At 52.7% G+C, this 25817-nt stretch overlaps 1 protein-coding gene across 3 annotated transcripts in view; it reads right to left on the bottom strand.

Moving 5' to 3' along the window:
- Positions 1-21817, bottom strand: part of LOC121459210 (SH3 domain and tetratricopeptide repeat-containing protein 1-like) — a 43067-nt gene extending 21250 nt beyond the window's left edge. The window contains exons 1-6 of one of the 3 annotated variants that reach the window (XM_041668724.1): positions 21756-21771; positions 16745-16911; positions 6053-6274; positions 3881-3955; positions 1117-1244; positions 559-664 (exon numbers count right to left, since the gene is read on the bottom strand). In XM_041668724.1, the coding sequence (XP_041524658.1) occupies positions 559-664; positions 1117-1244; positions 3881-3955; positions 6053-6227 (484 nt within the window). In that variant the 5' untranslated portion in view covers positions 6228-6274; positions 16745-16911; positions 21756-21771. Of the gene's footprint in view, positions 1-558; positions 665-1116; positions 1245-3880; positions 3956-6052; positions 6275-11512; positions 11592-16744; positions 16912-21755 lie in introns of those variants that run through there. The other 2 variants (XM_041668723.1, XM_041668725.1) reach the window with 2 other exon arrangements.
- Between the last annotated feature and the right edge of the window lie 4000 nt (positions 21818-25817).

The raw sequence follows: 25817 nt of genomic DNA on the forward strand, positions 1-25817 counted from the left end.
TGATACGAGACTGAACAATGCAGCAGCTTCTGGTGACTCCTCCCTGCCTGCCTGGAGGGCTGAGAAATAGTGAATCCACAGAGATTGTAGGTGTGAATACATCGTTGTCATCCACAAAGTCCTAAAAACCACACTGGGAAACAATTGTACAATTGATTTTTTTTTTTAAATCTCATGCTTTTTGTTTTTCTAGACAGGGTTTCTCTATGTAGCCCTGGTTGTTCTGGATGGAGCTGGCTCTATAGACCAGGTTGACCTTGAACTCGGCCGTTTGCCTGACTCTGCTGGGATTAAAGGGTGTGCACCACTACCCAGTCAAAAACTCATGTTTTAAGTCAATTTATGAGTCTGTGTTGGCTCACATTTGAACCTTCCTGGACAGCACATAGTCCATGGGCTATCGATTAGACAGGCCTGTACCAGGGTGTCCTTGGGTGCGTGCATCCAGCCTCCCTCTGAGAAATGCAGGGAGGGACCCCAAAGCTGAGTCCCACATGTAATGCTAGGTTTCTCCAAAGGGGGCTCTACAACCCACTGTGGATGCCCACTGTGCCTTACCAAGAGCGTGGTAGGTGGAAAACTTCCATATTTCTTCAAAAGTCTTAAACGTCACCACGATCCGATCCTGGTCACTGTGGATGGACAGCAACCTGGCTGACAATTCCTTAAGAGGAAGAGACAGTGAGTGACAATGTCCCCCGTGGCCTCAGAGGACACGTGCATGGCCCTGGTTGGGATGGCAAGTGCGGGATTCATTCCCTTACACTTCAAAAACTCGTTATGGCTGTCCTCTACTTCCTATTGTAAGTGGTCAGTTGGGATCCAAATCCTGGAGCCAGCAGCCCAGAGGTACAGTTTGTTGAGCAGCTGGAGGGCCAGGGCTGTACTAGGGGCGCGAAGGCGGTTATGTGATATAGCGTCTTACTGAAGACAAAAGTCTAAGAATTTCCAGCGTGTAGCTAAAGGAGCTGCCTTCACATGGGCCATGATTCTACCCCAAGTCTGCGATGGTGACACACAGCCCAGTGCTGTCCCTCACTGTCCTGAGTGACTCTTCAACTCTGTCACCTTCCTCTTCTGTCCTGACTTGCTCCCTAGGCCCCTGGGTTGACTCACGCCGAGCACACGAGCCACTTCCCGGCTGTCATTCTCCAGCAGGCGGAGCCGGCTCCTCAGGGCCTGCTGCAGGCTGGGGCTCCGCAGTCCACTCTTCCGCCTTACGGCCAACAACTGCAGGGTCAGATCTGAAGGAGCAGAAAGTGGTTCAGGCAGCTTATCTGGTCTGATGGGGGAAATGCTCCCCACAGCTTCCACCCCTCAGCAGGAGTCTATAATACAACAAACTCCACAATGCCTGTAAAGGCCCGAGTGACTGTTTCCTCTTCAGCCTTATTCTCTCAACTCTTTGTCTGTGTCCTCAAGTAGGGAACAGGGCCCTGGGCCACCATTTTCCTCTCCAGTCCTGGTTTCCCTAGCTGTGCCTACCCTGCACAGGAAGAAGGGGATTCATGTTCCATCCTTCCCGTGGGCCAGCAAAGAGTACCCATTCAGCCAGGGTCCCTTAGTAACTGTTACCTTCATCCTCCCACTCCCACAACCCAGCTGCAGAAGTGAGCCCAACTCAAACCACTGTGGGCATGCCAGGCACTCTGAAGCCTCCATACTGGCTCTTTCCCATCTTCAGAAGGGCCCCGCCCCCACCTTTACCAATCTACCAAGAGTCCCCACCCTTAAGATGCCTTGGCTGGGAAGGGACAGCTGAGCTGCAGCCAGCTCTCCCGGGCCTCTCTCAGACGGTGTTCTGATAGCCACACATCCAGAACCTTGTGTACTATGACCTGGCCTGGCTCCCAGAACTGTAGAGTAGCACAATCCAGTGGGTCTTTCTTCATGATGAATACCCCGTTTGTCTGCATGTTACGTGCAGTGGCCGCCAACCATTTGGGTTTCAGGGCTCTTGAGAGTGTCTCAATGTGGCTGAGGTGGCAGCCTTTTCATCTAGCACAGTAACTTTGAATGCAAGCTGCCCGTGTGATTAGCGTCTCCACCCTGTCCCCAAAATAAAATCTGTTGGCCCTGTGTGATCCTCTCTGCTGCTTCAAGACGTCAAAGCATCCTCCGCCCTGTCTCAGCTCTTTTTCCTGCGGTGCCCTGTGCCTAACCTGGGCTAGACCTTCCTCTGCTGTCATTTCCTCTAATGCCTCACCCCAGAATCCAGGCTCCCGGGCAGCCAATTTATCTGTCCCAGTGTTTGGAAATGCTAATCAAACTGGCCCCCTGACCCTCAAGGTCACTTGCAGCAGCCTTCTCAGGGGCCGTTCTCTCCACGGAGGATACTGGGGTGTGGGAGAGGAGTGTGAGGGAAGGAAGGAGAGATGCTGGTTCCCACGTCCTTGGGATAGTCCAGAGCATCTGCCTGCATCTTCTGGCCTGGGGATTCTGATGTCAATATTCTCACCCCAAGTGGTGAAGGTCCAGAGTCTGAGAAGTGTGGAAGCGTCTGGAACAGTGGTTCTCAACCTGTGGGTCGCGACCCCTTTGGGATTGTATATCACACCCCCCCCCCCCGATCAGGTATTTACATTACAATTCACCACAGTGGCAAAAATACACTTAGGAAGTAGCAACAAAATGATTTTGTGGTTGGGGGTCATGACACCATGAAGGACTGTATGAAAGGGTAAAGACGTTAGGAAGACTGAGAAGCACTGCTCCGGAATCTCACGTTTCACAAGGAACCTGAGCTGTGAGCGCTTTTGAACTCCCTCTTCCCTGCAAGGGCAGGCTCTGCATTTGCAATTGCCCAGTGGTTCATGCACCCCAAGCGACTGCGGGCAGCACTAAGCACCCCAAAGGGGGACTCTGAGGAAGATGGGGATAACAGCAAAAGAGAAAGTTCAATTGCAGAGCCGGGTGCTCAGGCCTCCCACAACTGGAGATAACGGAGAGGCTCCAAAGGGAACTTCCTTAGCCCAATGCTATATGCAGTGCTCCCCAACTGTCCTCAGTAGATGCTAGTGTAAGGGTGCAGAGGCAAGCACAGGCTGACCCTGACCTTCCAGCCTTTCTTGTGTGGAGAGGCTTAGGTTCGAAGGCCTATCTATCCTTAGCATCCTGAAGCAGGAACCTGCATTTGCCTTGTTCCAGATAATGTTAAGGTGGCTGGGTGGATTTTGGCGTGCTCCTGAGACTCTCTACACTTGCTTACCTGGTGACGTGGAATGATCCCTCCCCAATGCCCTGTGTTGAAGTCTTAGTCCTTAGCTTTTGGTGTTAGGAGGTGGTGGGGCTGGCTTTCAAGGGGAGGGCCAAAGCTGGGTGTGGTGACTCATGCCTATAATCCTGGCACACAGAAGGCTAAAGCAGGAGGATTACCTTGAGTTTGAGGCTACCCTGTCTCAAAAAACAAAACCAGCTGGGTGTGGTGGCACACACCTTTAATCCCAGCACTCGGGAGGCAGAGGCAGGATCTCTTGAGAGTTTGAGGCCAGCCTGGTCTACAAGAGCGAGTTCCAGGACAGCTTCAAAAAGGGACAGCGAAACCCTGTCTCGAAAAACCAAAAAAAAAAAAAAAAAAAAAAAAGAAAGAAAGAAAGAAAGAAACGAAACCAAAACAAAGAAATTGGGGCTGAGTGGGAGTCACTGAAGAAGGCAGGGAGATTGCAAAAACAGTCTCCTCTCTCTTTCAATTCCCAACCATGGGACAAGTGCTCTTTCCTGACAAGTGCCCCCACTGTGACTTGCTTCCCTAGATTCAAAGCAATGAGCCAGCCAACCATGGTGAGCAGAAGGTCCACCCACTCTACCAACCTACCTCTGTGCTGCTGTTGACACAGACCACAGATCTGGTCTATTGTGAGACCCAGGCCCTGATGCTCACCTGTGGGATATGCTGCCATTTGGCGGGGACGGGTTTCAGCAGCCAGCTCAGCCATGCTGGGGGGAGGAGCTGCATCTGCAACATACCAGACAAGGTGATTAGAGGGGCAAGAGATTCTCCAAACAACCCGGTCCTTCAGAAAGAAGGCTTGGCACCCACTGGACTCCTTTCTCATCAGTCACCTGGCATGCCTCATAAAACCCCCCAAAGGGGGTAAGCTGTGAGCCTGGTAGCATGCCGCAAGAAACAGGTCCTGACCCAGCATGCTCTGGAACCCGATAAGGGCCTCAGAGTGAATTAAGGTGCCATCGGTTGGTATATGCAGCTCCATGCAGTCTTACCCCCTGCAGCTTCAGGACACCGTTCACACCTCATGGCTCTGACCACTCTCCAAGTTCAGATCTCTGACTCTGTCCCCCTTACCAGATGTCTTTCCAGATGCAACGGCAGCATGTCTAAAATTTGCTCTCAAACAATTTAGAAAAATTGTCATGTCTATATATACCCTCGGAGCGAGAAGCAGTGAACACGGAGAAATGCCACATTGGAAACATTCACGGGAGGAGACCAGAGTCGCTTACTCTGTTTCTTGTGACTTCTGCTGCTCCGCCCCCACCCTTCCAGGACTCAGAACTGAGGATGTCCTATCCACTGCGTAGCCTTGCTGCCAGTGGTCCTCAAGAGAGAAGTCACTGAATGAGCCTGGTTACAGCCATTCTGATGCCACAGTGTGTGTGTGTGTGTGTGTGTGTGTGTGTGTGTGTGTGTGTGTGTCGTGATGGTGGTGGTAGTGGTGATGGTGGTGGCCGCAATGTTAGGGTTTACTTTACAACCCAGTAATTCCAATTTCTAAGCGTCCACTCAAAAGAAATGAAGAATCGGGTCTACACAAAAGCTTATACCTGTGTGCGTGGCAGGTATCCTAACCATGGAGAGGGGCAGGCAAGATGTCCCTGCTGGCAAAGGTGCTTGCTACTGAGCCTGACAACTTGCGTTCAATCTCTGGGACCCACAGAGCAGCCTCCCGAGGGGAAGTTTCTGGCCACATGGCCCACAATGCTTCCCAAGCTGGTAGTCTCTCCCTGGGTGGCCTGGGGGTGACCCTCAGGACTTCCCTGCTTATCTGCATGTTCCCTTTTGCTTTCCTGCCCAGGAAAAGGAGAGCCATGGCAAGCTGTGGGTTCCCCAGGCCCCAGCCCAGCCAACCCTCCCTTCCTGGGAGGACCATTTCCTGTTTTTGAGTCAGTACCAGACCACCAGGCTCCTCCTCCTCCTCCTCACCCAGGGGCAGAAGGCCCAAATGGCAGGTCTACAATCAGCAGGTACCCAGCCTCTGCACACCAGGCCTGCCTGGGAGGTTAGGGCTCCCTTCTCTTGGTATGTCATTCATTCTTGTGTCAACCTGGAGTGACTTAGAAGGTAGCATTTGGCTAGCTCTAGAGGCCAAAGACCGGACAGCTGAGCAAGTAACAGTCATACAGCATGAGGAAGCTTGAGAAATGGGAGGGCCGGTCCTCTTCCTCTCTCTTCTCTGTCAGGGCCCAAGGACAGCAGTGATGGGGCCCATGGGGTTGCTAAGGTTGCCTCTCAAGTTTTTCAGGTGGGGGAAACTGAGGCCCAAGTCTAGCAGTACCCTGTGGACAGCCATGATAAGAATGAGCCCTCCTGGGATGTGGCCCCTCTGGCTTCCTCATTGTAGTGCCCAGCTGTGTCTGGGTAGCCACACAGCAGGTGGCACAAACCAAGCCTCAGGAAAAGACTTCAGTCCTGGCTTGGCCCTGGTCACTATAGAGCCTGAGCCTTGGTTTGCCGTATGGGAGGGCACTCCACTCTGAGTAATGCAGGGAGCCAATGAGGACAAAGCAGGATAGCATTGCATAGACTAGTCAGTCCATCATGAGTATTTCTAGAACATTCTCTAGATGAGCAAGTTGGCTCCAGGGCAACTTTGCTATCACTGAGGCTCTTAGAGAGGCCCCTGGTCAGCAAAGGACTCACTGGGCCTAGCTGCACTGCACCCAGCTCAGAAGCCTGGCCTTCTTTACTGAACCCAGTGGGCCCAGTGAGTAGTACCAGGGTACCCACTCAGCTCTGTCAGCATGGAGGAGTCAGAAGTACATGCAGTAGACAAATGGACAGGAGGATAAGATGGGCATCAGCAGCTGTACTCACCACCTTTGACTCTTGCCTCAGCCTCCTCAGGCCCTGCTCTCTCTTGACCAGTGGGCATGCTCACGCATACACTGTGGATCTTGTCCCCATGGCTACAGCCTCTTGGAGGCTCCTCGGGGCCCCGTCCCATGGTGAATAGCTCAGCAGTCACCTCCTCCTCTCTGGAGCTCCTCATGACACACAGTGGCCTCAAGGCTAAGAGCTGGGCATGTTGTTGGCCTTCTGTGAAGAGAGGACAGTGGTCAGATGACAGGTCTCTTAGTGACAGGATGTTGTGGTTAGAGGCAGGTCAAGAGAAGAGAAGACTGGCAATACAGGGTGCCCAGCACCTCCAAGATCCGGCAGTGAGCTTTGTTTGCCACAGGTGACCCCACAGCCTGATCTGGGGACCAGACCCATAAGTTTCTGCATGCTCTTCCTACACCTCAGGCCATCTCACCCACCTCTTCAGACCCTCATGTCTGCCATGTTTTTTACAATGGTGGGGCCTTTGTGCAGAGGCTGATATTTTTGACCAGAGAACCCAGACCCTTCACCTAGTGAATCCCCCAAGCAACTTTTCAGAGCTCCACTTGACAACTTCCTCCCAAGCTCAGTCAGACAGCTGAATTAGGCTTCCTCAGAACCGGGCACCAACAAGGACATCAAATCAAAGGCACCTCATCTGACAAGACAGGTTTGGTGGGGTGCTGGGTATCTCCCTTCTTGCTCTCCAGGAGGTCCCTGAGAAATGGCTCAGTGTCCGACCTGAGACAGCTGCTCAGACATCCTTGTAGATGACTCAACACATGTACAGGATGCTGTGGGGACAGGAATGAGCCCAGGCCTCCATCAGACACCTGTGGATGCTGGTTTTCAATGGGATGATCACACACCCCATCTAGCTAGGGGTGAGGGAATCAGCTCAGAGATAGGCAAAGAGGGAAAGAAGGGAGAAAAGGGGAGGGAGGGGTGGAAAGGAGAGAGAAGGGAGGGAAGGGGAGAGAAGGGATCTCGGTTTTGTAGGCTATGGGGTTCCAGACCCCATGACCTCAGTATTACTGGTGACCCCAGGACCTGTCACTGTGCCTCACTCTTCCCTGGTGTCAGAAGTGATAGAAGAACAATGTAACGGGACAGCCATGTTCCTGAATGGTTCTATCATCCATCAGAGGGCACAGAGCACCAGATGCAGGTGAGTGAATGGAAGGGGCCACAGGCAGGGCTATGGAGCACAGGCTAGACTCTCAGCTTTGGTAATTGTGACAGGGCTAGCCACAACACCCTCAGAAAGGACAAAGGGCCCTATGCAGAGGTTGGTTGAATGTCGTTCAGAACACTCCAGCCTACAGGCCTCTCTCACTTCAGGACAGAGTATCTGCCGAGGGTCGGAAGCTTTCATCTCTGTAGACAGAACAGTCATGGGGGCACCCTCTTACTGAGTCCACAGTCTGACCCTACCCTTTCTTACCCCATACTGGGCATGGGATACCCAGATACAGATCCAGAAACCCAGCTGGCAGAGTGCGACCAGAGCCCACATGTGCCACCAACTGCTACCATGAATGGCCCATGCCTACTGATCTGTGATGGGGAACTCCCCCAGCAGAGGTAGACAGGGAAGTGGGGCATCTGGGCTCCTTTCAGATCTAGGATATAGGTCACAGGACTAGGATGGGCAGGAGCCCAGGCCTACGATGCAGAAAGCAGAGGTGCCAGCAAACTTTTACCCAGGACTAAGGGGTTTGCTGCCATGCCTGGTTTTTTGTGTGTGTGTGTGTGTGTGTGTGTGTGTGTGTGCTTGTGCAGGGTGTAGGGTGTAGTGGAGAGGAGAGGCTGGAGTAGAAAAGCCAGGGGTGCTGTGACCGGTCTTCCCCCCAAAATAGGGCAACAGAACCTTTATGAGACTCATTGTACATTAGGTACATCAGGACTGCCTGGCCTGGTTCCTGCTCCCTCCCCAAGAACTGCCCAAGCACATGGAACCAGGCCAGCCAGCCAGGCTTAGCTTTAGGAGGTTTAGAGACATAGGCTACACACCTACTTACCAGTCATCTACTGCCTGGGGCCAAGGCCCATGGAACTTCCACTTTACAAATGGGGAAACTGAGGCTGAAACTGTGCACAAACTTTTTTTTTATTTGAGACAGGGTTTCTCTGTGTAATAGTCCTAGCTGCCCTGGAGCTAAATTTGTAGACCTGATTGGTCTCAAACTCACAGAGATCCACCTACCTCTGCCTCCCAAGTGCTGGGATTAAAGGTGTGTACCACCACCACCTGAGTGATGCCCATTTCTAGTGGTGGGGAGGAATCTGTAACTCCCTTCACTGATACTGACTGTGAGCCCAAGAGCCTTCTACCTGCTGCTCCCTGTAGCGTTCAGGAGGCTGGCCATCTTGTGGGGGAGGGAGAACTTTCCCTGGGAGTTGCCCACAGAGACCCCAGCAGGGATTCGGCACAGAGTGACAGAACCCTAGATGGCTGAATCAGGAATGGGAGGAGTCAATGCAAGTCCCCATGGGCACTGCTGGCACCATGAGGACTGGCCCTGGCCTAACTCATGGCATCTTCCCTTCTACAGATCAAGGGTGGCAGGATCCCCATTCTGTTGTTGCAATAAACACTGCTGCCCCCTAACCTGTGCCAGGCCTGTGAGCAGCTGGGTAGTCAGTCACATAGCAAGGAGTGTCAGCTGCAGGTGGTCACCTAACCTTGGGGGTAGGCAGCTGGAAAAGGAGAGAGATTCACAGGGAGGAGACTTGGGTCCCTAGGAGAAGTGGCCTCAGTGAGCCCCTGACCTACCCATCCAGCACCTGCCTTTCATGGTATCCAATAGGTTTATTTGCGGACAAATCCTTCTCATTCTCCAACTATGCCTGAAGGCTAAGATCTGAGATATGCAGATAGGAAAGAGATATCTCATACCAAGGGTACCAAGAGGACCCTGGATCCCTACAGACACCTGTTTACCTCAACATTCAATCACAAAGGAAAACAAACAAACAAACAACTTCAGGCCCCAGGATCCTGGCATGGCCCAGTTCACAGCTTCACAGCACAGGGACAGAATTACAGACCAAGTCTGCCCTCCTGTCCCCTGTCCTAAGGCACGGTCCCAGCTGGTCATGCCTGAGATCCTCCAGGCCATCCTTCAGGCACTGGCCCTATCAGCCTGACCCCCTCCACAACCTAAGACCAGCCTGAGCCTGGACTTGTGTCCTTCCCTGCCTTAGTTTACCAAACTGTCACCCTGGTTCCTACCACCGCAGAGGCCCACAGTCTTTCTTGCCCAGGTCTGTGAGGATAGGTACATGCCCAAGGTGTAGGTGACTTCTGATCCCCTCTGGTGTAACACAACGGGGCCCTCAACCAAGTATTTGATCCAGTCTCTTGAGTGAGGCCCTGGTCTATAGGGTCTGTGGCTTCCAATCACTGCCCCCCACAACTCACCATGTCCCACCCCAGTGTTCTTAGTCTTCTCTCTCTGCCACTTAGACCTTCAGGTGTCCCTACCTCCAGGCTGGCCAGTGTCACTACAGAAGCTGACCGATGCCCACTAAACTTTTCATTCCTGGGTCAGGGAGGCACTCAGGGGTCTCACACAGACCTGGGACTGGGCTTGAAGTGTTTCTCAAGAAATGGGACTCCCAGCTGAGGGAACTTCCACCTACTCATTGAAGGCCCCCAAACTGCAATCACAGTGGGGCATAAGAGCCCCAAAGAGGACGTGGGCCCTGTCTGCAAATGTGGAGCCACCTCCTCCCTACACAGATCTCCACAGGCTTGCTTGGCCTGCTCCAGCAAGAGAAGCAACCCGGAGTCCAGCCAGCCCAGCCCCAGATGGTGTCCAAAAGCCTCAAAAGTACACGTGCTGGGTTCAAGTGACTAAAAGTGGTGTATGGAGTCTCCTTCCAGCCTTTGCTTTCTGCCCAGGCGGCAGAAGCATGAGGTGACCCCAGGTCCATCACCGCAGGCTCTGACCTCCAACGCCCACCTAGTTTACTGCTGGAACACAGAGACCTAGGACCAATCTCAGTGGGGGAAATGTTCTATGCCTCAGTTTACCGACCCGTAAAATGAGAACGAAAACACCCACTCAGGGTGTTAGGAACATCAAGCAGGCAGACAGCACGCTGGCTTACAGCCGGCATCAGTACTGTAGGCTAGACGGAGGAGCCTCTATGGTTGGCCCTGCCTGTGTCTCAAAAGATCTGGCCGGAGACCCATCAATGGACTTCCTGAAACTAGGCTTTGCAGGACTATTGAGACTTTGCCTGGAGGTGGCAGTGTTCTCCACAGGGTGGGGACTTGGTTGGAAACAGGTGGTTTCAGATGAAGCTACCCTCAGTCCTGTTGGATGTTGGATTAGAATGGTCTCAACAGATAGGTGGTCATGCCAGATTAGAGTGAGCCTCTGCCTGGTGCCTGGGGTCTACAAAGACCAGGGCACACAGACGAGGAGGGCACATGACAGAGGCAGGAGCCACTCAGGCACAAGCAGAGTCTGGAAGAAGCAGGAAGGACCTTGCATTGGGAGCTCTGGAGGCTGTACCCTTCCTTGTCTCTGACTCCTGGCCTTCAAACCCTAAGAGAACAATTTCTGTCACAGTCTGTTATGGCAGCCATAAACACGGTGACAGCCTGAAGGTTTCTCTCCTGGGAAATGGGCTTCACACACCCACATCGTGGCATCTGTGACTCCACACACTTAAGACACTGGCATCCCGCCTGCTGCAAAAAGTTCCGTGAAACCAGCAACCTAGTGACGGTCATGTAAAGGTGGCACCTTTCAGCACCCTCCTCAGGCTTCACCTTTACCTCAGCCAGGAGGATGACCCTCACTCCACCCATGCCACAGATGTGGAACACAAGGTTTGGCCCAGCCACAGTCCCAAAAGCAGGGGACTGTAAGTCAGGTGGCGGGAGTCTGGTCCCTCACCCCGAGCACAGGTCCTGGAGCCCTGGAGTGCTAGAGCCCTAAAACAGGCTGCTCCTATGAGGTCTCCAGAGACAGTAGTCAGTAACCCTAGCCAAGATATGCATTTCATTGGTTAACATAGAGACCCAGAGTGACCTCACAGTGGCCCGGTCACAGACACAGGGGTGCCACAAGCTCCACACTAGCATGGGCGTTCTTGTCATGGGCTGCAATGAACAAAAACTAGAGTTCAATACTGGGGCCCACTGGCTTTTGAATCCCATGTCTTGTCCCGACCTCAAGGACACATTCGCAAGGGCCAGGTCACAATTAGCTGTTGGTCTCATCTGAGCAATCTTGACAGTCTAGCAGAAGAACCCTGGGGTGCTGAGTGCCAGTCTCTAACAGCTCCCTGGCAGGGTTCTGGCACAGCCCAACCCTAAACAAGCCAGAAGAAAGAGGAAGGTTGAATACTATTCTTAGATACAGTTGTGGCAAAGCCTGGCTCTACCAATCACAGCCAACTCACAAAATCCATGTCCCTTTCCGGAGCCCCCCTTACCTGCACTTGGTTCCTCAGAGAACCGCCTTCCAGGCTCAGGGACGCAGGTGCCAGGTGGCCACGTCTGGCTCAGCTCCTTGCTGACTGGCCGGCCCACAGGCTGTCTGTCTCCAGCTGGCCTGGACAGGCAGGGGCCGCCCACAGCCGGCTGGCTGACTGATCAGTACTGCCACCGCCCCCCTGTTTCCTGCCCTGCTTCCTCCCTGAGCCTAGGGGCCTGGAGACCCAAGGCGGGCTGAGTACTCCAAGCTCTCCACTGACCGGTTGATCATTAGCTCCTTGTGGACCAGAGCCAGGCCCTGTCACTGCCTGCTCACTGCCAGCCTTGTGCTCTGTGGTGAAGGCTGGGGACACCCTCAATGCTGAGATTGGGGAAGTCCACCGGAAGCCGGCCCTAAGGCCCTGCTAACCCCAGTCCAGCTCTCTGTTCCCTTTTCCCTGCTACACACATGCGTACACATGCATGCAGATATGTGGGTGGCCTCAGAGACATGTGTGTGGGTACGCAGGCCTCACACATATGTTTGCATGCATATTGCACGAAATACACATGCCCTGCTTCTCACTCTGCCCCTGGCACCATCTCAGCCCTCTGATTCCAACGGGTCCATTCTGGAACGGGCCAGCCTCCTTTTCAGCTTGCAGGTACTACAGCCTTGGAACCGGCCTGAGCGGGTAGACACTTTCCCTTTCCCACAGGCTGAAGTCTATCCTGAGAACTTCCCTATGACCTCAGGCCCATGCAGAGCCCACCCTGAAAGATGGGGCTGGTCTGCCTGCCACACTGGCTAGGTACTGTGGGTCTCTCCCCCCTGCCTGTCTCCATTTGTGAGGGGTTCTGAGGATGTAGGTACACTATGCTTCACATCTCTCTCCAGAGAACATAGACCCATGGGATGCTAGCCTCCCACTAGGCCTGTTTTTCTGAAAGCTGTGTCAGTAGAGGTCCCTGCAAGCCCACACCCATACATGGGTCTGGAAGTATTTCCTCTCCCGGCTATTGTCCCCACTGCGCCCAAACCAGTATCCTGTTTGTCTCAGAAGCTGCTCTCTTGGCCCAAGGCCAGGGGGATTTTCTGAGAGACTCCCCCAGTGTGTGCAGGGCACTCCGGGGCCATCCAGTAGGGGAACCATCTTTCTGATCCAGGGCTCTTCAGTAGGGCCATCCTCAAGTTATGAGGTACAAACCAAAACCACATAGCTCTGGCTTCCAGAGGGCCACTCAAACCCCAGTCTGCCTCTCTTGAGATCCCTCCAGAAGAACCTGTCACTTTCCTGAGCCTCAGTTTCCCCTTTGCAAAAAGTAGAGTTGGGGGGGGCACTCGGCTCCCACAGTTCTGATCCATGACATGGCTGTAGCATGTTCAAGTTGTCATTGCCATGATGCTGATCCCTTGGGTAGATCACACCAAGGGACTTTGTGACAGCCCAGTGCAACTGTCATCCCAGTGACCCCAACAGGTTTGATATCAAATAGAGAGGTATCTTTCCCAGGGTTCTTCAATATAGGCAAGCACTGGAACCAGGGTCTTTTCTCCCTTACCCCCTCACTCTTTGGTATCTATGTCTAGACAGAGGCAGCAGGCCCTATTCCTAGGAACCCCAAAAATCAGGCCCTACCCTGAGAGATGAGGTTTCCAGAGCATCCCAGGCTCATGCTTTAAAAGCCAAGCCAAACAGCAGTGGCCCCACTTCTCGTCCCTCTTCATCACATAACTTCCTCGGCGCTACTGAGATACATTAGGCACGAGAGTGACCCATAGCCAGTTGCTCCTCACCCGTCGCACCTCTTGTCCCAGCTCTTCTCATTTCCTCACCTGCCCCAGGAGGGGAAGTCACAGATGGAGCTACGGGGAAGGTATGTTATCCTCCTCAGGGAGGTCTCGCTGACAGAAGCTCGCCTTCTGAGGCAGGCTCTCCCTGCCCACCCAGGCCAATGAGGCACACATTTAATGAAGTCATAGGCACAGCTACTATTTTGGACTGTCCTGTGACTATTAAATGAAAGAGCAGGATGCATCTAAGACAGGGGACAGAGCCATCCCGGGGAGGCCATGGTGCCATTAAACCACAGTGGGGACAAAGGAAAGTTCCTGGCCCTCTCACCTAGTGTCCTTGTTCTCCCCAAACATACTCTGAGGCTCTAATTCCACACCCTCTGCATAGTATCCCCTTGTGTGGCACACTCAAAGGCTTCTTTCGAGACAAGTGTACCATTGCAAGGTTCTTCTGCTCCAGGCTCTACCAATGAGAGAGTCCACATCTGCCCACCAGGATCCAGCTATGGCTTGAAGCCCCAAAACCATGGTGGCCCACTGTATCAACTCTGATACCAGGATGCCATGACTGACTTGGAGGGCAGGTAAGGCAGACAACAGAAGCAGGACTTCCTGGAAGTGGAAGATTCTAAGCCAAACTCTGGAGGGAAACTAGGCAAAGATGTATTATTGTGAGGGGTCTCCAAGAGGACAGGTGAGCTCTGAAAACCACTTAAGCCCAAGTATATCCCAGAGGACTAAGCCTCTGGAAGCAACCCACTCCCTAACACGGGCAGCTAGGAGAGGCTAGCCGCCCTGCCCTGCGGTTAATCTGTAACGGACTATAAAAATGTTGAGCTCAGTAGAGCAGAGGCCTCCAGCAGAGCCTCAAAGACCATTAGAGAACATGAAGACAAGCATACTTTAAGGCCCAGAGAAGAAATGTGTTTAGCTTTGCTGACCGTCACGTCTGTTATAATTCTGCCATCATAATGGGGCATTAGAGAAGTAGCCAAGGATAGGCATGACCATTCTCCACCACCACTTTTCACAGCAGGGGACCAGGTCTGGCCTATGAGTGTGGTCTGTGGACTGCTCTGTTGAGGCCTTGAGGCAGATAGGGTCATGCTGTCCTGAATACCAGTGGCTCACTTAGGCCCCTGTGACAGACTGGGCATGCAAAGCCTCAGTGCGGGGGAATCCCTGTTAGGACATGAGATGGGGCTAAGAGATGGTGCGAGCAGCTGACTTGTGTAGAATACAGGAATGCAAGCTTTCTCTACTCTGGGAGGGTGGACGCAGTCACACAGAGGACAGTAAACCATCTGTTTTCTTGTGGTTCTAAAGGAAGACTTTTGGGTGACAAGGCAGCAGTTGACATCCTTCAGGACTGCACACGGGGAAACTGAGGCTTGTGAAGAGAGTCACCCTCAGCCCCTTGCACAGGAAAGAGGGACTTCAATATATTTTCATTTCCAGGCTAATTCTTAGAGATCAGCTCTGTCTACATACGGGTACAGCCTTGGGGATGCACCCTAGCCTGATTCTCCCTGTGTCAAAGCTGCCTAGCCCTGAACCCAGTTTGTGTCTCTGCAGTGTCCTGCAAACATCAACCAGTCTAAGCACACACTTCCCATGCACCTCTGTGAGAAACAAAATTATATCAGCTAAGAGTTCTTTCCGGAAACTGAGGTCCCCAGGCCGTATTACTGCCCTCTAAGGTGGGCAGGAGGACTTGAAGCAGGGATTTCTGCAGCCCTGCCCCCCAACATCAGCCACAGGCTTAAAATGGGGGCAACAGCTCTGAGGCCACTTCGGTTGTTACGGAGGCACACACAGACCCACTGCGGTTGTTACGGAGGCACACACAGACCCACTTCGGTTGTTACAGAGGCACACACAGACCCACTTCGGTTGTTACGGAGGCACACACAGACCCACTTCGGTTGTTACGGAGGCACACACAGACCCACTGCGGTTGTTACGGAGGCACACACAGACCCACTTCGATTGTTAGGGAGGCACATACAGACCCACTTCGGTTGTTACGGAGGCACACCACAGACCCACTTCGGTTGTTACGGAGGCACACACAGACCCACTTCGGTTGTTACAGAGGCACACACAGACCCACTTCGGTTGTTACGGAGGCACACACAGACCCACTGCGGTTGTTACGGAGGCACACCACAGACCCACTTCGGTTGTTACGGAGGCACACACAGACCCACTTGCTCTCTCAGCCGCTTTCCATTTCTTCACTCCTAGCTAAACCTCTAGTGCTGTTGGTGTGCCTGCCACACCACACACCCCAAGCTACCTTTGCTTCAGCTGCAAGCTCAACATCAGCTGTGGATGCCAAAGGCCCCCTCCCTGATCTCTCCAACCAAGCAAACTGCATGTACCCAGTCCTCCTTTGTCCTGCTCTTGTGCCAGCTAAGTGCGAGGGGACTGCTTACCTGGAGCCTGGAATCAGGCTTGGCTCCTATATTTCCCTCCCGCCTCCTGTGGAACATCATGTATGGCCCTGGAGAGACAGAGGGGCATCCGCAGGCAAGCCCTCCCTGCCTGCTCTGAGCAGGAAGCCCCAAGGTGACAGTCACACCTGCACCCTTCACAACCCCGGAGCCCAGCTGTGATGTTTCCCAAGTGATGTAATGGAGGAGTGACCAGAGGGATCACTGCTCTGATGCCAAGCCAGGTGTGTACTGTGGGGTCTCTTCTCGTCTGCTAAAGGAAGGGGCTTGCCCTTCGCCTCTATTCATACTATTCGTACACAAAAGACAACCTGGAGACAGACACCTATCTCCCACTGTTCACCCCCATACACAACTCTCCTCAGAGGTGACTGAAGAAGAGCAGGTTCTGGAGTTGACAGTTCAGATGAGTCCTCTGGATAGCTACCTCAAATTCAGCCTCCAGGTCTGCCTGGCTCAGCACCTGCTAGGTATGAAGAAGCAGGGGCACAAAGGAAGCTGTTATCTCTACTCATGATAGTTCAGCCGGGTAAGAGTAGAGACGGACCAGTGCTGAGCATCAGAGATGTGGCCGAGCCACCCACAAGAGTTCACGGTCAAGTGGCAATGATAGCTATCGGGGCCAGACAAATAAAATAGCTCCTCCCCCAGCACTGGGACAGGACAGGCAATAGGCCAGTGACTAAATCTTGGCTGTAGATGGGTGGAAATGGCCTGGATGTGGAATGCCCAGACAGCTGGGGCTCAGGAAATGTGACTGAATGCATTTCCATATGGTCACGGAATGGCTGGAGGTGCCAAGAGGCAAGAGAATACAATTGGTGGACTGATGGACTGATGAATCAACCACGGATAGGTAGGTAAGCAGATAATAGGCCGGAATGCAGGCAGACTAATAGACAGACAGACAGACAGACAGATAGATGGGTGAATGAATTATTGGTGGCTCAATAGGTGCCCACTGTGATATGACTATGCCAAGAGGACACGGTACTCACTTGAAAAGGTCCCAGTGGATGCAGCTAGAACAATTTGAGCAAGAAAATGAGGCAGCAGGTGGAGGACAGCTCAACGCGTGATATCTGTTCTTGGCTGTCAGTTCGCCACAGCCGCAATGAGCTAAAACCCAGGTGGCTGAGCACACCTGTGAAGGATTTTTCTTTTTCTTAAAAAAAAAAAAAAAGATTTATTTTTAACCTGGGAAGACCCACCTTTCATGTGTGCCACACCTTCTGCTGGCAGCCTCTGTAAAGGAGGTGGAAGAAGGAAGCTTGTTCTTTTCGCCTGCTCTTGCCCACTCTGGCAAGCCCGTTCCCTCACTGGATTTGAAGCCTTTAGGAGTCCAGCATATACTGAAGACCACTTGAGACATCCAGCCTCGTGGACTGAAAAACTACCTCCAAACATTGTTGAAGTAGCTGAACTACAGATGGTAAACCATTCTAATAAATTCTCTTTATATGTTGACAAAATTTATGTTCATTCTGTTCGTTCTGTCCCTCTTGAGAACCCCGACTAATACACAAGGTATAAGATAATGGCCCTAAATCTAGCTAAGCATGGTGCTTTGAATGAGAATGGTTTCTTTAGGCTTATATATTTGATTTTTTGTTTTGTTTTTGTTTGTTTGTTTGTTTTTTGGAGATAAGGTTTCTCTGTGTGGCCTGGCTGCCCTGTAACTCACCCTGAAGTCCAGACTGGCCTCCAATTCAGAGATCTGCCTACCTCTGCCTACCGAGTGCTGGGTTTAAAGGTGTGCACCACCACTGCCTGACCACAGGTATATATTTGAATGTTTGGTTCCTAGTGGGTGGACTGTTTAGGCAGGATTAGGAGGTGTGTGGCCTTGGAGGAGGTGTGTCATGGGTGGGGGACTTTTAGGTTTCAAAAGCCCACACCAAGGCCTGTGTCAAGCTGCCCCTGCCCTGGATCAGTACGTAAGCTCTCAGCTACTGCTCCAGTGCCACGCCAGCCTCTTTGCCCCCAGGTTCCCTGCCGTGATTGTCACTGATTTATCCTCTGATACTGGAAGCAAGTCCCAGTTAAATGCTTTCATTTGGAATTTGCCTTGGTCATGATGTCTTTTAACAGCAATAGAAAAGTTATTGAGACCGTGTCTTGGGGTTACTATTGCTGCGAAGAAATGCCATTGGCCACAGCAACTCTTTTAAAGAAAACATTTAGTTGAGAGTGTCTTGCTTACAGTTCAGAGGCTCCGCCCATTACGATCATGAAGGGGAGCATGGCAGTGTGGAGGCAGACATGCTCCTGGAGCCCAGGGTGCTGCATCTGGCAGACATCAGGAAGTTGACTGTCACACTGAGGGAAGAAAAGGACCTCGAAGCCCAACCCTACAGTGACACACTTTCAACAGAAGGTGTGGCCAAGATTAAAGGTGTGCCCTCCAGCCTCAAGGTCTGGATTAAAGGTGTGTGTCGTCCAGCCTCCTCCACTCCCTAGAGCTTCTGTGGGCCAAACGCATTCAAACTACCACAGACAGTAGGTAAACGGGGTGGTGGGGAGGGGACACGACATAGGCCACTCAGTGCATTCCACAAACATGTTACTCTCCTACCCCGACTACAAGAAACCTGACAATTACTCCCTAAGTGTACCATACATGGTGACCTCCCCAGGACAGTTTAGAGGGGACCAGAGCAATCCTATCATACAGACTCATGACCAGCAAAGCAAGGGGCCAGGGTCAGAACCAACATCAGGGTCCTGGGATCCCATCACCCAATCCCACAAACCCAGGCAAATCCTACTGTGTATGTGGAACGGGGTAGGAGGACACGTGGGGCGGGCATTCACTCTGCTCTGCAGTCAGGGAAGACTTTTAGAACTCAGTTGGTTGATTCTTGAGCGGGTCTTGGAGGCTGCATGGGTGTAGAGTGCTGGGCCGCGTGATACTCAAGGTGGACGAGTCCTAAGTGGACCTGACAGAGGAGGGAGGTGGAGGCAAGCTCACGCCATGGTGAGACACATCTGCAGTGATGGTCCCAGTCCTCCTTTACCCCCGAGGGGACGACAGTGGGGACAAGAAACAGTTGGGTAACAGATCTCACCAGACACCTACATTTGAGCAACGGTAGTCCAAAGAGGGCTGACTTCCCCCATTCCTATCTATTACCTTAAAACTTGACAAGATGTTGACTGGCCCCTGACAAGGCCCCCTTTGTCACTGCCAAGGTTAGATCAGCAGCACTGACATCCGTCACCACATCCTTGGCAGGTAGCCCAGATCAGAGCACCACTAGGTCACCAAGACTTGCAATCACAATTGCAGTCACCTTTGGCCAGCAGCCTCATTCCTGGATTCTCCTGTTCAGATTGCTGCCTCCGGTGTGGGGACAGGTGCCAACCAACCCAGCTGTTTACAACACCCAGCACCTTGGAAATAGCCTGGTGTCAGATAAGTCACACTCCCTCCCACACTGCATAGCAAGTGCAATGATCAAAAGCCAGGACTTTCCCTGCATGCCCACGAAGTATGCTCTGGAGACACATTGGGCAGGAAGCGAGGCAGGAGCAACCTCATGCCACCTGGGCACTAGAGCACACTCCGTTCCTCTGCAGGTGAAAAGAAACCAGGTTCCTAGGATGCATGGGGCCCGCAGAGAGGGTGTCACAGGGGAGTTCAGGGGACTTTGGAGTGAAACCATCTGATGACATTGTGAAGATGGGCGTGACACCCTTGGTGTTCTCAGGAGACACTGACCAGCACAGAACAAAGAACGGACCTCAGTGGAGACACAATCAGGGGGACAGGGGGACACTCCAAGACGTGTAAGCAAAACAAACAAACATAGGCAAAACAAACAAACAAACAAAAATAATTCCATGGGTTACTAGTGCATGGTGGATCTTATTAAAACTGAAGCCGGGAGAGTGGTTCTGGGACAGAATAATACATTCAGGGATTTGAATGTGGAGAGGCCTCCAGCTGTATTAACATCTGCACTAGATCCTGAGTGGATAACCCCTTGTGTTGGTTACTTGTTTGTCTAACATAAGCTAGGGCCAGCTGGGAAGAAGGAACCTCAATGGAGAAAATACCTCTATAAGATTGGCCTGTAGGCTCCTCTGTGGACCATTTTCTTGATAAATGATTAATGTGGATGGTTTTGGCAGGTGGTCACATGATATATAAGAAAGCAAACTGGTTAGGCATGGTGACATACACATTTTAATCCCAGCCCTTGGGAGGCAGAGGCAGGTGGATCTCTGTGAATTTTAGGCCAACCTGATCTACATAATGAGTTCCAGGTCAGCTAGAGCACATGGTGAGATTCTGTCTAAAGAAAGAAAAAGCAGACCAGGCAGGTCTTTAATCCCAGCACTCAGCAGGTAGAGGCAGGTGGATCTCTGAGTTTGGGGCCAACCTGGTCTACACAGTGAGTCCCAGGACAGTCAGAGCTACATAATGAGAACCTGTCTTGAAACAAACAAAAGATAAAGCAGCACTCCTCCAAGGCCTCGGCTTCAGTTTTGGCTTTCAGGTCCCTGCCTTGGCTTCCCTGCATGGTGGACTACAAACTGTAAGCTGAAGAAAGCCTTCCCCACACCAGCTGCTTTTGGTCCTGGTGTTTATCACAGCTGTAGAAAGGCTAACATCCCTGCACTACCCTGACACGAGGCACCAACAGAGGGGACAGAGGGCTGTTCAGGACTCTCACCCTGCCTTCATCTGACACATTCCGAATACTGAAGTCTCTAAATCCCCACCAGAGGACAAGGCTAGACACACTTGGACGGCAAATGACTGAGGCTCAGAGATGGCACAGGGGATGGGATCCTGATGAAGGTCACACCCCAGCCCTCCTACAGCAGCACCTGCACAGGACTTTGGGCCACACCTTCTCTTGCTGTTCACTACAGAAACTAGGATTCTCCTACAGTCCTGAAGCACCAGGGAAAATAAGGCAGGCTTTTGAAATGGCATCTTGTTCCAAATTTGTGGAATTGTGAGCCTCAGCCCTGTTGGGTTTCTGGAGGGCAGAGACACACCCTTCACCATGAACAAAGTTCTGCTGGGGCCATGCCTCTACTACAATGCACACACACAGGTTACAAAGGCGCCCTGGGGGGCAAGAAGGAGACATTCCTGGGTTTATGGCACCCAGGGACAAACAGATTCTCAGGAGGCCTACCCCTTTCTCTAGGGCCTGAGCTGGCCTTCTGAGCTTCAGAACAAAGTACAGACACTCACCAGGCCGGGGCAGCCTTAAAATCCAAGGGCCAACAGACTCACTCAGCGGTACTACCTTTCATTCCTGGCCTGAGAGGGGAGGGGGATGGGAGGATGTCAGAGCCCTGCTGTTCCCAGGGGCTGGTAGCTGGCAGCAACTTTAGCCCCTGGGGAGGAGAGGCCTGTGCTGGGTTGAGAATGGAGGAGTTTGGGAGAACAGCACAGGGTCCCTGGCCTTTGGTGCTGGTGTCCAGCAGGTGGGAAACATTAAAAGGTGGCCAGCATCCTGCCGTCAGATCGCAGACTCTGCAGGACTCCTGCTTGTCTACAGCATGCCTGGTACTGTACAGTAGCAACAGTGGTCACTGGCCACATGCAGACACTGTCTGGGCACCCAGAAGTACACCCTCAGTGGCTAGATGAGGGGACTGGTGCTCAGAGGAGTGGAGCTGCCCAAAGACACTCACCCAACACGTGTGGCCCCAGACCACGGGGACTTTGCTACTCCACAAGGCACTGGTCCAGTCTGGCTCTGAGTAGTGTGGGAAGACCACACCCTCTACCTCAGACCTGACTTCAACCCTGACAGGGCCCAGTTCCACACACTTTTCAGACTGGAGGACACTAGTGTCCCTCTTCTTGACCACAGCCACCTGGAACCTGTCCTCCCTGCTGCTCCAGACCAGACCTGACCTGTTCAAGTGCTGCCCACCCTAGCACCCCCTCTATAGCCCTTACCTTTTCTCACAGGTGAGCAGATTGTAGACCCCCCCCCCCCCGTCCCCAGGGCAGACCCAGCAGAACCCTCTAGAACTTACCCTGCCTGGAGAGCAGATGCTGCCAAGGAGGAGGGGGTGGCTAGGAAGCCTTCAGGTCCTTTACCTGCACTGGATGACAGTCTCAGTCCTCAGGAGGCCCTGCCCAGGCCACTGGTCTCCAATCAGGCAACCTGAGTCATCAGCCGGCTGGGCCCGCCCTGCTGGAAAAGGGCCAGCCTCTTTTGACCTTCCTCCTCCTTATCAGCTGTCAGTTCTTGGTCAGCATTCCCTTGCTGGGTGGAGGAGCTGTTTAGGAGCTCTGCGGAGACCTGGGGGGAGGGGTATGAGAGGAGCCCAGACAACAGAGAGTAGTGGCAGGGCAGTAGGACAGCTCACAGAGGAACTGCTGTGCTAGGACCCTGTTGTCTAGCTCACTTTCACCAGGTGGGGCTGAGATGACTGACACGGGAGTTGGCCAGCACTGGAAGAGCACTTACTGTATGCCTCCAGGCCCCGTGTAGAGCCAGCAAAGCAACAGCAAAGATGGGTAGATCCCCAAGTGACGTCTAGAGAAACTATTCCCAAATGTGGATGTCCCTAAAGTTAGGTCCTGGCCCCTACACTTGCTTCGTGAGGGTGACAAACTTGGGTTCTTTTTAAGAGTTGCTAAATGATCCTTGTCAGCAAGTGAGTCTGTGAATCTCCGCTCTAAATATGACTCCTGTTATCAACAGGTGGCTGTAACCCTGCCCGCTAGGGCCCCCTAGCCGCCAAGGTGAGGCTGCTGTCTCCTGACTGACTGGGTGACGCCAAGAATGTGTGTGTGTGTTTCAACCTTTCTGGGCTTCTCTTTCTTCCCATTCAGAATGAAAGAACCCAAGGAATTTTAGCACGGGGCAATGGACGAGTTAGTGTACACAGAGGATTTGGCCTCTCGCCACTCACGTGTGGGCTTGCACGAGCTTGCACATCCCCCCCCCCCCACCCTTGTGTTTTTTATCAGTCATCCTGCGGATTCTGACTCTCTATTTACTGTTGTTTGTAGGGGGGGGGGGGGAAGAGCCAGCTCAGCAGGGAGGCAGGAAACACCTGACGCCAGCCAGGCTTAGGGTTTGTCAGGAACTGGCCACTCAGTTTTTTTTTTTTTGGTTTTGTTTTGTTTTGTTTTTTTACCTGTGCCAATGGACCTAGCTGTGTGGCAATTCTCTTTGCAATTTTTTAGGATGTACAAGGGACCTGCTCTCAAATCTCTGGTCCATGATGATACCATGTCCTCAGGGGACCCTGGCTCCGTTCCTCTGTCCAGGCCTTGCCTCCTTCTCTGCTCTATTCTTTGTGTGCATGCCTGTGGTTCCAAGGCTGCTCCAGGCCCTGGGATTCTGCCAACCCTCGCCATGAGTGTTCCAGCTCTGTAGTGCGCGTTGGTGACCTCTCTCACACCTATCTGTCACCACCCAGGCAGGGCTGCTGCTGGCTGACACCTAGCATAGACAGGTATGGCAGAACTTGTGTGGCTGGGAGATCATCCCCTCCCCCTATGCCCCTAGTGAACTGGTAGAAACTGGTGGTCCTGGAGAGCATTAGCAGAGTGGCCAGGCCTGGGGTCTTAGAAAAGGTTAATCCAACCTGCGCCCCACCTCTCCAAAGGCTTGTGTCACCAGGCTTGCCGGGTGCCTCCCTTGTGCCTTCAGTCTGGGTATCCCCTGATCAACAAGGTCTGCAAAGCTGTCCCTTTTCCAGGCTCACAGATTGACTCTAGCAGTGGAATTGCTTTGAGGGAATGCCATCCTGGAAGGTCCCAAATGGGGTGCGGGGACTGCAACAGAGCAAACAGCTCCCATGAATCCCCTGACCCCACAGGGCAGGACCAGAAGGCTCATTTACACTTAGAGGCTCAGTGCTCTGCCTCCCTGAACTGACTGGTCTCCTCACAGGGCCCACACCTTCCCTCCCAGCTCCGAGGCAGGGTGACAGGTACCTCTTTCAGTTTAGTTGAGTGCAATGGGAGAGACTGGGCCTAAAGCTCTCTAAGTAAGCTTCTGCCAGAACCCTCTGGAACTCCTGGCACTAGTAGGTGCCCTCTTTACCTTCCAGACTGTGGCAGCATCAGGTAGTTGCTCCCTACCTTGTCCCCAGGCCACACCTAAGGGGGCACACCATGAGCTGCCCCTTCTCTGCTTCTGCCTATGAGCTTCTGACAGCAGCCCTTGCACCACACTCACCTCCTTCAGGCTAACTTGTCTGAGCTCGGAATTCACAGGGAGAACCAGTGCACAGAATCCCAACATAACCTGCCGATGAGGACCGGCTCTGTGGAGCCTGACTTCATTTCAAACATGGATCGATCGCACACGTCCTAAAGTCAATGTCTTAGCCTTTAAAGAACATATTGGACATCTGGAGCCAAGAGCTGGAGTGATGGCACACACCTTTGCCAGGGGCGGATGGATTTCTATGAGTTCAAGGCCAGCCTGAACTTCTTCAGAACAGGTAGGGCTCTGCAGAGAGACCTTGTCTTAAACAAACAAACACATAAACAAAAAACAAGTAAAGCAAAGCTCCATTTTTTTCTTGTCCAGTTTTTACCACCAAAGTACTTGTCAGGACACCCCACTTGTTCATGCTGCTCCTCAGGAAAGATTTTCAGATGTTGTCACCAACCTGAGGTGGATCCCCCTCCCCTGCCTATATTGTAAACACCTGCATTACTGATTCCTTTATGGCTATAATAAAAGTTCCTCCCCCAACCATCTTTGTTTCCCCATCTCTAGTCAGAACAACATCTGTTTCTCTAAGGGACATCGATGCTGCTCAGATTTAGTGTTTAGTGTCCCAGTCTAAAGAGGATGATCCTGTTCTGGCTTGCCACTTCTTCCCGGTGGAAACCTGGAAGACAAACGGGCACTAGGCTAAAAGGGATCGGGGACAAGTCTCAGAAGTGACCCCTTCAAGTTGTCCTCTGACCTCCTCACGCGCGCGCGTGTGTGTGTGTGTGTGTGTGTGTGTGTGTGTGTGTGTGTGTGTGTGTGAGGGTGGCCTTGATAGAGGTCTAGGGATGGAGACAGGCTGCTTGATGAAGCAAGAACAGAGTCTCAGTCAGAGGCCTAACTTCAGGCTGCCTCTCCCAATACCAGTTCTCATCTCATGTATATTCCTGGCACTGCGTTTGGACTATGTGACCTCAGTAAGGGCCCTCACCATCTCTGAGCCTGAGTACTCCCGACTGAGGTGGGTCAGGCCTGTTTTCCTGTCCCCTGCCTGTGGCCTGCTGGATTTTTGCTTTTTCCAGTCTAGCTTCTCAGGAAGTCCTAGGCTGCCCTGATGCCACCTATCAGTCAATCAAGCCTTCCTTGTGAAGACTCCAGCCCTGTCTCTAAGGAGCTTTCTGTCAAGGCCCCACAGCTCCCCAACTTCGTGCTCTTACTTATCTCACCCACGATTAGGTGGTGGGGGGCAGGCTGTGAGGGATCAGGAAACTTCCTCTGGTCATGGTCATACAACCACTCCTAAATGCCACTTACGTGACCCAGGAAGCCCGCCCACAGGTTAGGTGGGGCAAGAAACAGGAGAGGGAGGGGGCAGGGCACATTGCAATTTACAGGGAATGGTGGTTCCCTCCCCTTAGGCCTGCTGGCTGTGCCTCTGCTCCTGGCCTTGGACTCTGAGGGGCTGTGTGGGCACCGCTGTCCTGGACAGCAATGGTCAAAGTCACTACTGCTACTGGATCTGAAGCAGTGTCCCATTTAAGAAACTGTAAGAGCAGTTTCTTAAAAGGAAGCAGGAATGGGCAAGCACAGACCCTGCAAGATGGGTGGGCAGGCCACAGCTTTGGCAAAAGACATTGCTGTCTAGAACATTCCAGAATCCAGAATGATCTGGCAGAGCAGCTTTCTTTTTACTGTGTCTCTGCAGTGTGTGGTGGTCCCGGCTGCTGGATCCCAGTGCCAGCACCCATAGTCACGTGGCCTGAAAGTTCCCTCCCTTGGGCCTGCTATTTGCTCGCCTGTGCAAAGGGGACAGGATACAGGGTCAGTGAAGGATTATAAGTAGTATATGGGACCCCTCAATCCAGCATACAGAGAACCCTTCTCTCTCTGGCTTCGTTGAGATAGTCTACACAAC

The sequence above is a fragment of the Microtus oregoni genome, unplaced genomic scaffold, assembly GCF_018167655.1.
Source record: "Microtus oregoni isolate MIOR12 unplaced genomic scaffold, Mior012 000019F_ref0000042, whole genome shotgun sequence".
NCBI lineage: Eukaryota > Metazoa > Chordata > Mammalia > Rodentia > Cricetidae > Microtus > Microtus oregoni.